The 14,169-nt window shown below is 39.2% G+C and overlaps 1 protein-coding gene across 8 annotated transcripts in view; it reads left to right on the forward strand.

The window, feature by feature from the left end:
* PCGF2 (polycomb group ring finger 2) overlaps window positions 1-14,169 on the forward strand; it is an 84,049-nt gene that overhangs the window by 23,254 nt on the left and 46,626 nt on the right. For 6 of the 8 annotated variants that reach the window (XM_083376333.1, XM_083376331.1, XM_083376332.1 and 3 more), the window contains one exon: window positions 11,868-12,003. The exons of the other annotated variants lie outside the window; for them this stretch is intronic. In XM_083376333.1, the coding sequence (XP_083232459.1) occupies window positions 11,892-12,003 (112 nt within the window). In that variant the 5' untranslated portion in view covers window positions 11,868-11,891. The remainder of the gene's footprint in view (window positions 1-11,867; window positions 12,004-14,169) is intronic. 8 annotated transcript variants of the gene reach the window in all.

Below are 14,169 nucleotides of genomic sequence, written 5' to 3' on the forward strand. Positions count from 1 at the left end.
CTTTTTTGGATGGAACCTTGTAGGGTAGGCAAGGTGGGTTGTATGACATGTATGAGTTCTGGCACCTTTTTCTTTTACAAAAAAAGCACTGCTGCCAATTATGATGGTACCTTTCTCCCAAGTGCCAGCACCTCAGGTTGCTTTTAACTCAGTGCTGAGCTTTATTGAAAATTGAGGAATGCAATGGAGGACTTGTACTTAGAGTTTCTACAAGAGCTCATTACAATAATTAGAAGAGAGGAGAATGTTGTTAGTTCCTATATAAGACTACTTGAAGTGCAAAAAGATCCTGGTTGGACACTGGCACACAGGTGAAAGAAAGGCAAGGATGTAAGTTGCCAGTGCCCTGTTGATGGAAAACTGACAGCAACTCACTTGTAAATGTAGGCCACAGCATCTCACAGGGGAGGGGAAGTTGATACTTTCCATTTGATTTATATTTGTGTTAGTACTTGAGTACTCCTTTATTAGCAATTAGATGCCATAATAACCCATAGACAGTAGCAAGAGGTTTTTGGCCAATGTCAGAATAAGAAGAAAAACCCATTGGGATGATTTTTAGAGAGTTTGGGAGAGGGAACCCTTCTGAATAAGTCTTTTTTTATCAAAAAGTTTTATAAAAATTACAATACAAACCCCAAACCAAACCACCCCCAAACCACCCCCTCCCCCACTTCCCAGAACTGAATACAGGGTTACAAATATAACAATCAAAATCTAACTAACATTAACCAACTATATATATAACCAAGTTCCTAACGCACTTTAACTCTCCTTTAAGATGAACACAAACAAGGTAAAAGTAAACATGATAATAATAAGAACATAAAAACAAGATAATATCCATATTATTAAACAATACTAATAATAAAAATAGTAATACAGTATAATAAATGCTAATAAGAATTCCGTAATAAACTAATATTAATAATATCATTCTGGGATTCATTCATAAGCTAAATGAAACTTTTTAGTCCCATATTTATAATCTATCCATCTTCTCCAGACCGATACGTATCTTTCTTGAGAATGATCCTTCAAATACGCAGAAATCTTAGCCATTTCTGCCAAATTTGACACCTGAAGTGTCCAGTCTTCTATGGTAGGCAAACTATCTTTCTTCCAATATTGGCCTACCAAAAGCCTTGCTGCTGTTATCAAATTCAACATCAAATTTATTTCTTTAGTATCACAATCTATAACAATACCCAATAAAAACAATTGTGGAGAAAATTTTATCTTTCTCTTAAAAATCTTTTGAATATTCCACCAAATTTTAATCCAAAAAGCTTTAACATTTCTACAAGTCCACCATATATGATAAAAGGTAGCATCCAAACTACCTCATCTCCAACATTTGGGCTGTAAGTTAGGATACATGGAAGACAATTTTTTGGGATCCAAATGCCATCTATAAAACATTTTATAAAAGTTTTCTCTTAAATTTTGAGCCTGGGTAAATTTTACATTTCTAACCCAAATTACCTCCCATGTATCCAATGAGATTGGTTCTTGAATATATTGAGCCCACTTTACCATACAATCTTTAACTAGTTCCGTTTCAGAATCCAATTCTATTAAAGCATTATATATTCTCTTTATATGCGCTCGGTTTTGATCTTTAATTTGTTTTACCAACTTTTCATCAGTTAATGTAATACCAATTTTCTGATCTATCTTCCACCTTGTTTGCAACTGAGTATATCGAAACCAAGACTGTATGATATTTTCTTGTTTTAACTCACCTAATGATTTTAATTGCCAACCATTCCCTATCAATCTAAGTAATTCCTTATATGAAGTCATATCCAAGCTCACACCCACAGATACACCCTCTATCGCATACCCAGGAATCCCCCAAATTGGTACTTTATAATTTAATTTATAATAATATTTTTTCCATACGCGCAATAAGGCGCTTCTTAAAATATGAGATTTAAATGCCTTATCCACTTTTTTATCATAAACTAAATATGCATGCCACCCATATAATAAGTCCCATCCCTCAAGATAAAGTAATCTTTTATTTGTTAAATTAAGCCAGTCACTAACGGCTGATAAAACCACCGCATCATAATATAATTTCAAATTAGGCACTTTAAGTCCTCCTCTTTCCCGTACATCTTGTAAAATCTTAAGTTTAACTCTCAGTCTTTTCCCTGCCCAAATAAATTTATTAATACCCTTCTGCCACTCATCCAAATCGGCATCCTTTTTCAATATGGGTATCATTTGAAACCAAAAAAGAAACTTTGGTAGAACATTCATTTTAACAGCTGCGATTTTCCCCAACAGAGATAGTTGTAATTTTCTCCAACTATCTAACTCATTTTGTACTTTTTGCCATAATATCTCATAGTTATTCTTATATAATTTCACATTAGAAACTGAAATATATACTCCCAAATATTTAACTTTTTTCCACTATTTCAAAACCTGTTAATTTTACTAACATTTCCTTTTCATTCATAGTCATATTTTTAGATAATATTTTACTCTTGTAGTTATTTACCTTGAAACCAGAAACTTTCCCATATTGAATTATTATTTCCATTAAATCTATAACCGATTGAGTCAGTTGAGATAGTGTGACAACCAAGTCATCCGCAAATGCCCTTAGCCTGTAATCATTCTGCTTTATTTTTATTCCCTTTATTTTGGTTGATTCACGAATTTTAATCAGTAAAATCTCCAGTGTTAAAACAAACAACAATGGTGACAGGGGACATCCCTGTCTTGTACCTTTTTCAATTTTAAATGTGTCTGTTAATCCCCTATTAATTATAATTTGTGCCGATTGTTGTTGATATATAGCCTTAATAGATTGCAGAAATTGATCCCCAAAATTCATCTTATCCACAACTTTCAATAAAAATTACCAATTCAACTGATCAAACGCTTTTTCAGCATCTAAGAATATCAATGCCGCAGGGACTTGGTTGTTCTTATCCAAATATTCTATTAAATTTACAATTTGTCTTACATTATATTTCATATGTCTTCCAGTTATAAATCCAGACTGATCACTATGAACCATTTGTTTCAAAACTTGCATTAGTCTATTTGCCAATATTTTTGCAAAAATCTTATAATCTGTATTTAAAAGCGATATAGGTCTGTAATTCTTAGGCTGGGTAAGGTCTTGATCCTCCTTTGGGATCAGTGATATAAAAGCCCTTCTCCAGGACGGAGGCACTTCCCCTCCAGCCTGGATATTATTAAATAATTCCTTTAAAGGTTCTACCATCTCTGCAAGTAATATTTTATAATAAATTGCTGATAAGCCATCTGTACCAGGAGCCTTGCCCACTTTTAACTGTTTAATTGCTGAAATAATTTCCTCAGAGGTAATTAAACGATTCATCTCCTCCCGTTGTTCATGTGAGAGCATAGGAATATGCGCTTCCTGTAAGTACTTATCTATATCTAAAGCTTGTATATTCTCGCTAGCATATAACTCCTTTCGCCGCGATCTGAAAACATACTTGTTCGAGCAAGCCGGCCTGGCCTGAGGGGGGATTGGTGGGGTTTTTTACTATTTTATTGGGGTTTTTTAGTATGTATTAACTGTATTTTTAATTGGGCATGTATTTAATTACCTTTTATCTTTTGTAAATCTCTGTGTTTTATTCTTGCCCTGTACACCACCCTGAGTCCTTCGGGAGAAGGGCGGTATAGAAATATTAATAAATTAAATTAAATTAAATTAACTTTGCATAAAAATCTAAAAAACCCTTTTTAATCAGATTTTGTTGATATAGTTCTTTACCCTTGTATTCTATTTTCTCTATAGTACGTAATTTCTGTTTTTTCCTTAATTGATAAGCTAACCACCTACCAGGCTTATTTGCATTATAAAAAGTATTATGTTTCCATGTCAGAAGCTTTATCGCCATTCTTAGCGACCTGAAGCCTATGGAACACTGCCTGGAGATCCGCAGTTGGTCTCTTCAGTTGCGCCCCTCCCACCGGCTCTGTAGTAACAGGGCCTTGTATTGTAGGCCTAGAATCTATCTTCTGTTTCAATTGCTCCTTTTCTTTACGTTTATACGCAGCACATGTCATTCTCTGTTCATTTGGATCATTCTTTAATGCCAAAATCTGTTCAGTAGATTCAGCCTGCTGTGCCTCCAGTCAGGGAATGCCGACTGGTGGCCTCCAGGGGGAGAGCCTTCTCTGTGGGCGCCCCGGCATTATGGAACCAACTGCCGGTGGAGCTCCGGATGGCATCAGACCTCCGAACCTTCCGTCGCAGTCTGAAGACCCATTTATTTGAGTTAGCTGGTCTGGCCTGATGGGGGATTATGGGTTTTAAATTGTTGTTTTAGAATGGTACTATTGTTTTAATTGGGCATTGGTTTAATCTTTTTTAACTTTTGTATTGTTATTTATGTATGCCCTGTGAACCGCCCTGAGTCCCCAGGGAGAAGGGCGGTATATAAATTAAATAAAACCTTAAACCTTAAACCTCTCCAGCAAACTGTGATGTTGTGCCTTCAATATGCTGTTTATCTTCCAAACTTTCTTCTGTTCTCTTAAATCGTGGAGATGGTGGTGAACCTGCTTTCAGGACATGAGTATAAAAATCTTTTGCCTTTGTAATTGTATTAAGTCAATATCGTGTCCCTGCATAATTCACCACTATTGCAATAGGTATCTCCCATCTGAACTGAATCTGTCAATTTTTGAGCTCCTCAGACAAAAAACCAAAATCCTTCCTTTTTCTCAAAATTTTAGGAGGTATTTCTTTTAAAATTATAATATCTTGACCTGCAATTTGAAATCTCTGTTGATAAAAGGCCTGGATAATTGCATTTCAGAGTGACCTCTTAGAAAAATAAATCACCACATCTCTAGGTAAATTTTTCTGCCTCGCAATCCAAGAGTTAACCCTGAATATTTTATCCACCTCTCTTGATAACTCCTCAGGATCACATCCCAAAATGGGAGCTATAGATTTTTCCACCTCCTCTTGCAAATCCTCTTGTGGGTTCTCTTTCAATCCTCTTATTCTCAGGGCAAATTCCACGTCTCTATATTGTGAGATAGTCACCTCATCCTCAGTTCTATCAATTTTATTTTCAGCTTTGGCAATTCTACTTTCTAATTTTTCACTGTTTTCCACAACCTCATCCACATGGTCATCTAAGCGTTCAATGTGTGTGGCCAGCCCTTGGAGTGCGAGCAATATGTCTTCTCTCATCTCTCTATTTTTACTCTCAATAAGATCAGCCATCTCCTCCTTTATTTGTTGGACTGTTTGTTGTGCTTGAAGCTTCAAAGCATCCTGCAGGTCTTTAAGTGTAAATGCAGGTGGTGGGGGAGAAGGTGGAGGGGATTTGGGCTTTGATGTGGATTGTGTTGCAGGCTGTGTTATAGGAGAAGAAATTGAACTTTTAGGAACAACAGGAATTCCCAGCCATCTTGAAGCCATTTCCCCGCTTGTTAAAATTCACATTACTTTCACTTTCCCTCTGCACTTCAAGATAAAGATAAAAGTCCCAGAAAGATCTTTAAAAACTTTAAAAACTCTCAAACACACAAAAATCCAATATGTTATTTAAACTTTGTTATGAAATATAACTCTTTCTTCACGCTTTGTTCTTTCAAAAAACAAAAGAAAAACATTCCGGCGCCATCTTTTCTCTTTCAAAATCAAATTAAGGTGTGGAGAAAATTAATGCTCCCTGGGTTAAAGTTTTAAATACTTGCAAATTTAACTCCTCCTGATCAGCTCTGTCTGCTTTCAAATCAGTCACAGATTGCTATAATCAGCAGATGTGGATGCAGCGTCTAGCTTCGCCCCTGCAGCTTGGAGCAAAGGCGTCCTGGATTTGGAGAAAGCCTCGGGCTCCGAGGGAGCTCTCACCCTCTGACCCCAGATATTTCTGGGGGTCTAGGGGAGCTCTACCTCTACCCGAGGAAAGCTCACCTCCCCCTCTTCTCCTGAGGGGGAGATTTACAATCCGCGGGACAGCTGATTTTCACTGTCTCCGCGGTTCTGACGAAACCTCAGGACGGGCAGCCGAAAAAAGCCTCCATCGGCGCGGCGTTGCCACCGGAAGTCGCATCACTGTTTTTCTTGATTGTGGGCTTGTTAAAAACACAGTGTTAATTGTTGTTGTTGTTGTTGTTAGCTGCGAAGTCGTGTCCGACCCATCGCGACCCTATGGACAACATTCCTCCAGGCCTTCCTGTCTTCTACCATCTTCTGGAGTCCATTTAAGCTCACACCTACTGCTTCAGTGACTCCATCCAGCCACCTCATTCTCTGTCGTCCCCTTCTTCTATTGCCCTCGATCTTTCCCAGCATTAGGCTCTTCTCCAGTGAGTCCTTCCTTCTCATTAGGTGGCCAAAGTATTTGAGTTTTAGCTTAAGGATCTGGCCTTCTAAAGAGCAGTCAGGATTGATCTCCTCTAGGACTGACCGGTTTGATCGCCTTGCAGTCCAAGGGACTCGCAGGAGTCTTCTCCAGCACCATAGTTCAAAGGCCTCAATTCTTTGGCGCTCAGCCTTTCTTATGGTCCAACTTTCACTGCCATACATTGCAACTGGGAAGACCATAGCCTTGACTATACGCACTTTTGTTGACAGGGTGATGTCTCTGCTTTTTAGTGTGCTGTCTAGATTTGCCATGGCTTTCCTCCCCAGGAGCAAGCGTCTTTTAATTTCTTGGCTACAGTCCCCATCTGCAGTGATCTTGGAGCCCAGGAAAATAAAATCTGTCACTACCTCCATTTCTTCCCCATCTATTTGCCAAGAATTGAGAGGGCCAGATGCCATGATCTTGGTTTTCTTAATGTTAAGTTTCAACCCAAGTTTTGCACTCTCCTTCTTCACCCGCAACAAGAGGCTCTTTAGTTCTTCTTCACTTTCTGCCATTAGAGTGGTATCATCTGCGTATCTTAGGTTGTTGATATTTCTTCCGGCAATCTTAATTCCAACTTTTGATTCATCTAGCCCTGCCTTTCTCATGATGTGCTCTGCATATAAGTTAAATAGGCAGGGCGACAGTATACAGCCTTGTCGGACTCCTTTCCCAATTTTGAACCAATCAGTGGTTCCGTGTCCAGTTCTCACTGTTGCTTCTTGACCCGCATATAGGTTTCTCAAGAGACAAATAAGATGGTCTGGTACTCCCATCTCTTTAAGAACTTGCCACAGTTTGTTATGATCCACACAATCAAAGGCTTTAGCATAGTCAATGAAGCAGAAGTAGATGTTTTTCTGGAACTCCCTAGCTTTCTCCATGATCCAGCGTATGTTGGCAATTTGATCTCTGGTTCCTCTGCCTCTTCGAAATCCTGCCTGTACTTCTGGTAGTTCTCGATCCACATACTGCTGAAGTCTAGCTTGTAGGATTTTAAGCATGACTTTACTAGCATGAGAAATGAGTGCAATGGTGCGATAGTTTGAACATTCTTTGGCACTGCCTTTCTTTGGAATTGGAATGTAAACTGATCTTTTCCAATCCTGTGGCCACTGTTGAGTTTTCCAAATTTGCTGGCAAATTGAGTGTAGCACTTTTACTGCACTGTCTTTTAAGATTTTGAATAGCTCAGCTGGAATACTGTCACCTCCACTAGCTTTGTTGTTGCTCAGCTTTTCTAAGGCCCACTTCACCTCACATTCTAGGATGTCTGGCTCGAGGTCAGTGACCACCTCATTGTGATTATCTGGGACATTAAGCTCATTCTTGTATAGTTCTTCTGTGTAATTTTGCCACCTCTTCTTAATCTCTTCTGCTTCTGTTAGGTCCCTGCCATTTTGGTCCTTTATCATGCCCATTTTTGCATGAAACGTTCCCTTCATCTCTCCAATTTTCTTGAAAAGATCTCTGGTCCTCCCTATTCTATTGTTTTCTTCTATTTCTTTGCACTGTTCATTTAAGAAGGCATTCTTATCTCTTCTAGCTATTCTCTGGAATTCTGCATTCAATTGGGCATATCTATGTTTTTCTCCCTTGCCTTTCGCTTCCCTCCTTTCCTCAGCTATTTGCAAAGCTTCCTCAGACAGCCATTTTGCTTTCTTGCATTTCTTTTTCTTTGGGATGGTTTTGGTTGCTACCTCTTGTACAATGTCGCGAACCTCTGTCCATAGTTCTTCAGGCACTCTGTCTATCAGATCTAATTCCTTAAATCTATTTGTCACCTCTACTGTATATTCAACAGGGATATGATTTAATTCATACCTGAGTGGCCTAGTGCTTTTCCCTACTTTCTTCAGTTTAAGCCTAAACTTTGCAAGGAGAAGCTCATGGTCTGAGCCACAGTCAGCTCCTGGTCTTGTTTTTACCGACTGTATAGAGCTTCTCCATCTTTGGCTGCAGAGCATATAGTCAATCTGATTTCTGTGTTGACCGTCTGGTGATGTCCATGTGTAGAGCCGTCTCTTGGGTTGTTGGAAAAGAGTGTTTGCTATGACCATCGTATTCTCTTGACAAAATTCTATCAGCCTGTGCCCTGCTTCATTTTGTACTCCAAGGCCAAACTTGCCTGTTATTCCAGTTATCTTTTGGCTTCCTACTTTAGCATTCCAATCCCCCATGATGATAAGGACATCATTTTTTGGTGTTACTTCTATAAGGTGCTGTAGGGCTTCATAGAACCGGTCAATTTCATCCTCTTCAGCACTGGTGGTTGGGGCATAGACTTGGACTACTGTGATATTGAATGGTTTGCCTTGGATTCGAACTGAGATCATTCTGTCATTTTGAGGATTGTATCCCAGTATTGATTTTCCTACTCTTTTATTGACTATGAAGGCTACTCCATTTCTTCTGAGGGATTCTTGCCCGCAGTAGTATACCTGATGGTCATCTGAATTAAATTCACCCATTCCTGTCCATTTTAGTTCGCTGATACCTAAGATGTCGATGTTCAGTCTTGTCATCTCTTGTTTGACCACGTCCAGCTTTCCTTGATTCATGGATCTTACATTCCAGGTTCCTATGGAGAAAAACTCTTTACAGCATCGGACTTTCCTTTCACCACCAGACATATCCACAGCTGAGCGTCCTTTCGGCTTTGGCCCAGTCGCTTCATTCTTTCTGGCGCTACTAGTACTAGCCCTCTGCTCTTCCCCAGTAGCATATTGGACGCCTTCCGACCTGAGGGGCTCATCTTCCAGCGTCATATCGTTTTGCCTTTTGGTACTGTCCATAGGGTTTTCATGGCAAAGATACTGGAGTGGGTTGCCATTTCCTTCTCCAGTGGATCACGTTTTGTCAGAACTCTCAGCTATGACCTGTCCGTCTTGGGTGGCCCTGCACGGCATAGCTCATAGCTTCATTGAATTACGCAAGCCCCTTCGCCACGACAAGGCAGTAATCCATGAAGGGGACAGTGTTAATAGGAACCTGAAAAAAAGTGAGGCAGAAGTTTCAGTTTTCTCAGTGCCGCTATTATAATATCCAAAATCTTTCTCAAGCATGTAGTTAGACACTTGCCTAGTGTGCATTTGTTCTTGTATCAGCTAGCTCTTCCATTTTCTCTTCTGACCTTAAACAGGGAGAAGATGATTTCATTCACAGGTTTAGTACAGGGCCGAAGTTGCACACAAAGCTATCTTGAAATTGCCACTGAACCATGAATAACAAAAACCTCTCCTTGTGGGCCAATTTAAGGGATGTTATTTAACATATACTAGGGTGAAAAAGGAGGTAGGATCAGGAAAATGGATAGAGGTACGAATCTATATATCTATAGTTTGATTTAGTGGTTAAGGCAGAAGGGCTAGAAAATGATAAACCATGAATTCAATTCCTAGCTGGACAACCTTTGGGCTAGTCACTCTTTCAGCCCAACCCACCTCACAAGTTTATTGTCATGGAGAAAATAAGAAGATGTATTGGATATGTTCGATGCCTTGAGTCATTTGTAAAAATAATAAAAATAATAACGCTGGGATATAAATAAACAAATATATCCTCCCACTAATTCCTGCAGAATGTCAAGGGCTGAATTTTTACCCCATTCAGTTGACCTTTCATAAAATTGCTAAGAAAAAAAGATTTCATTTCCAAAAAGAATTCAAAAATCAGAATAGTTTGTTGTTGTTAATTATGTTTTTTTTAACCTGATCCCTGGTGAGTCCCCTTTTTTCAGAAAGGCATCATCCTTCCTTAGCTGTAGCAAATGGGTAGTTGCTTAAATGTTTTTCCTCAGCTCAGACTGGTGAAGCAAACTCTTCCAGTCCCTTGAAGAGTGTGATATGGCATTGGCTGATAGTTTCCTATCTTTGTGTCTTGAATGACTGCAGATAACTATGGCAAGCTGTCTTTTGAAGCCAGCTCAGATGGTTACTGACAGACTATACCAGGGGCGTCAAACTCAATTTCATTGAAGGCCGCATCAGCATTGCGGTTGCCCTCAGGGGGTCAGGTGGGTATGGCCAGGGTGGGTGTGGCCTACTGGGTGGGCGTGGCTACAGTGCGTATGGCCTACTGGGTGGGCCTGGCCAGCTCTACATCGTTCGCATCAAGGGTGCCTATGGGGGCATGGGCAGGAGTGGGACAGATCTGAGGGTCTCTGGCAGAAGGAGGGTCTCTGGGCCAAGGCAGTGGGGGCCGTTCCCTCACTGTTTCCAGGATGGCTTTGCGGGCCACATGAAACCACTTCATGGGCCGGATCCGGCCCCCGGGCCTTGTGTTTGACATGTCTGGACTATAGAGTTAATGATTTGGCAGCACGAGACATATAGGCTTAAAGAACCTTACTGGTTGCTATTTTGTCTTTCTGAAGACAATTTGCATCATCTTTATTACCTATAAACTAATTTTCTTGAAAGATCACCTTCTGCCATCTGGCCTTGTGAATTCATGAATTAATAAAATAAACCTTTACATAGCATTCTGTTTCAAATTTGGAAACAAAGTATTGAGAGGCACTTGCCTAACTAATCCTGTATCAATTGTTGATTTTTGGACCACAAATAAATCGGTCTTATTTAAGCATGACTTTATGACTTGGAACTGATTTGTCTTCCTGTGGTATGGTCTTTTCACCTTTATTGATATTTTAATTGGTTATTTTCATATAGTTTATATAATTATGTATTTTTACATTTTATTCAGTTTATATCCTGCCGTTCTAGTCATGTGAGTGCTTAAAGTAGCTATCAAAATAATATAAAGAATACTACAGATAAATAACTGGCAACTATTTTTATGCATTTTGTGCAATATCTGGTATTGATTTCTTTATGTTGCTGTTTTTATTTAAATATTCTATTGAAAAGTTTATGGTCTATTTGATTAAATAAAAGGTACATGTAGGTAAATGAATTTAATAAATAGCACATACAAGTGCCTAATAAAATAAGTACTATAAATAAATAGTCTGTTATGTTTGAGTTTCAAAATAATCACAAATTTTTTTAATTTTTTATAAATGTTGGGTCTGTGAGTAGCAGTTTGGCTTCATGAATTTTATTAGGTGCCCTGGGTTTCCTTTTTGTTAAGAGATGTGGGATTTTATTATTTGAAAAAAGAATGTGGTTTTGAGAATACCTGACAGAACGTCTGTACTTATTTTAAAGGAATAGCGTGACAGAAGAGTGACATCTAAGGCCCTTTGGATGCTGGGAATAATTTTGTCGTTTCCATGTTTTATTTGATAGCACCAGTCAAAGATCATGTGGAAAAGATGAAAGCTTTTTCTTAGTCTAACTTCAGATAATCCTTGCCTATGAGAAATTCTTGTCAAAACAGATAATCACTGTCTATGAGATAATAGTTGCTATCTTCAGTACTGCAGCCTGCTGTTGGCCATCAGTTTGTAAAGTGAGATTTCTGCCAAATCATTATCCTCTCAGGAGGGGTGAGGCTGTTTGATTTATTCTTGTGTTATTCTTTTTTTTTTCTCAGAGACGACTGCCTGAATTCATCAGGATGCACAGAACCACCAGGATAAAAATCACAGAGCTGAACCCCCACTTAATGTGTGCCTTATGTGGAGGCTACTTTATAGATGCCACAACTATTGTGGAATGCTTACATTCATGTGAGTGTCAAATAAGGAAGCGCCCTGTTTGAATTTGACAGACTCTCTGGACTTTCTTGTTGATGAAGGTCTATTTCAAATACTCAGGATAATCATGTTGTCCATTCAGAACATGTATTCCCTCAGTAGTGGGATCCAGATATGTGAACAACCAGTTCTCTGTGTGGATGCCACTTCCAGAAGTCCATTCTGGGCCTGGGCAACAAATAATTAGCTACCAGTTTTGCCAAACTGGTGCAAACTGGCTGAATCCCACCACTATATTCCCTTCACTACAGGATAGCTAATCTTCCATTCTTCAAATTGTTCTGGTAAGCTTTCAAAGTATTCTTCCTCTCTACTGCCCAATAAAGATAAATTTGTTAGCAAGTCTGGGCCTGAGTGACCTTTAAAACAGCAAGATATGATGCTAATGCTATGAAGGATGACTTAGGCGAAAGCTAATAGGCTAACAATTCCAAATGACATGATACTCATAGTTAAACATTTAATGTTACTTGCCACTTAGTCACCAGTGAATGAGAAAAGAAAAAAGTAATCACTTAGCACAATATCAGATACCCTGGCTTCTTATTATTTAATGCTTTATATATATGACCGTATGTATGATGTCTGAATACAGTTAAATGTCAGTTATTGATATAAATAAACCCCTGTTTTATAAAGAGCAAGTAGTCTAAAGATGCCTTCAAAACTCTTGAGACATGAAGTTACTACTACACACTCATCCACTGAAGTACAATTTCTCATTTAAATTTATAGCAAATGTGCAAAAGGGATTGTATGATTTTGAGAAGGCTAGTAAAATCATTGTTTCAAAAGTGAAAACAAGTCCTCAGAATAGCAGAGTTGGAATGGTCCTTGGAAGTTTTCATGTCCAACCCTTGCTCAACCCATAATATTAAAAAGATCCTTTTTTGATATTTCCTTGAGAGCACATTGAAACTCACTGTAAAAAAGTCCACTTTCATCATCATCTGAGTCTACAATTGGAGCATAGATTTGTAGTATGGTGATATTGAGTGACTTGCTTCGAATATGGATAGATACTGTGTGATCACTGTATGCTGTGTGATTCTCAACACATTTAGCTACTTGTCTGCTTATGCAGAATGCAACTCCTTTTTGTCTGATGATGTCATTTTCAGAAAAATAAACCATAAGCCCTACTGATTTGAATTTATCACTGCCTTAGCATCACTGATGCTAAGAATGTCTACACTCACTCTAATCAATTCTCTATTTATAATTTTGAGATTCCCAAGGGATATTCTTTTAACATTCCATGTTCCAATTTGATATAACTTTGTACAGCGTAGTGACCCCTTTTATCATGGGCATCATCAATTCTTGGGCTTTGGGAAGACTTTCCTCCAACAATCCAACAATGCCATAAAAACCTACTAAAAGCTGGTTGTTGCATTTCTCCAGTAGCTTGCGGGTTACTATCCAGCCCAGAGGGTCCACTGTTGGTATCCATACCCAAATCATGTTAAGTTATTGCCATAAGGTGTTCTGGTGAGTTTTTTTTTACAGGATGTTCATCATTGTTTCCCCTAACCCTCCCCATTTATCTGGGCTTGGGCTTGGTATATGGTTAATAAATCAACCATTCGGCTGGATTTTGAATAGACAATTTTTATTTCTATCCTATAATGCAGACATGCCAAACACAAGGCCCGGGGGCCATATCCGGCCCGCGAAGTGGTTTCATGCGGCCCGCGAAGCCATCCTGGAAACAGTGAGGGAATGGCCTCCACTGCCTTGGCCCTGGCCCAGAGACTCTCCTTCTGCCAGAGACCCTCAGATCTGTCCCACTCCCACCCAGGCCCCCATAGGCACCCTTGATGCGAACGATGTAGAGCTGGCCATGCCCACCCAGTAGGCCATACGCACTCTAGCCATGCCCACCCAGTAGGCCACGCCCACCCTGGCCATACCCACCCAGCCCCCTGAGGGCAACCACAATGCTGATGCAGCCCTCAATGAAATTGAGTTTGACACCCCTGCTATAATGCATGTCAAGTTTCTATCTTTGTTGCTGTGCATTTTTTTTAAAAAAATCAAACAAATGTTTCCTTTTGTCTATGACTAATATATCAAAACTGCACCCCTTAAAGAATTTTTAACTTCAGATGATTTTCTAGCTAGCTTGAGTAACCACTG

The sequence above is a fragment of the Vipera ursinii genome (assembly GCF_947247035.1).
Source record: "Vipera ursinii genome assembly, chromosome: Z".
NCBI classification, from domain to species: domain Eukaryota; kingdom Metazoa; phylum Chordata; class Lepidosauria; order Squamata; family Viperidae; genus Vipera; species Vipera ursinii.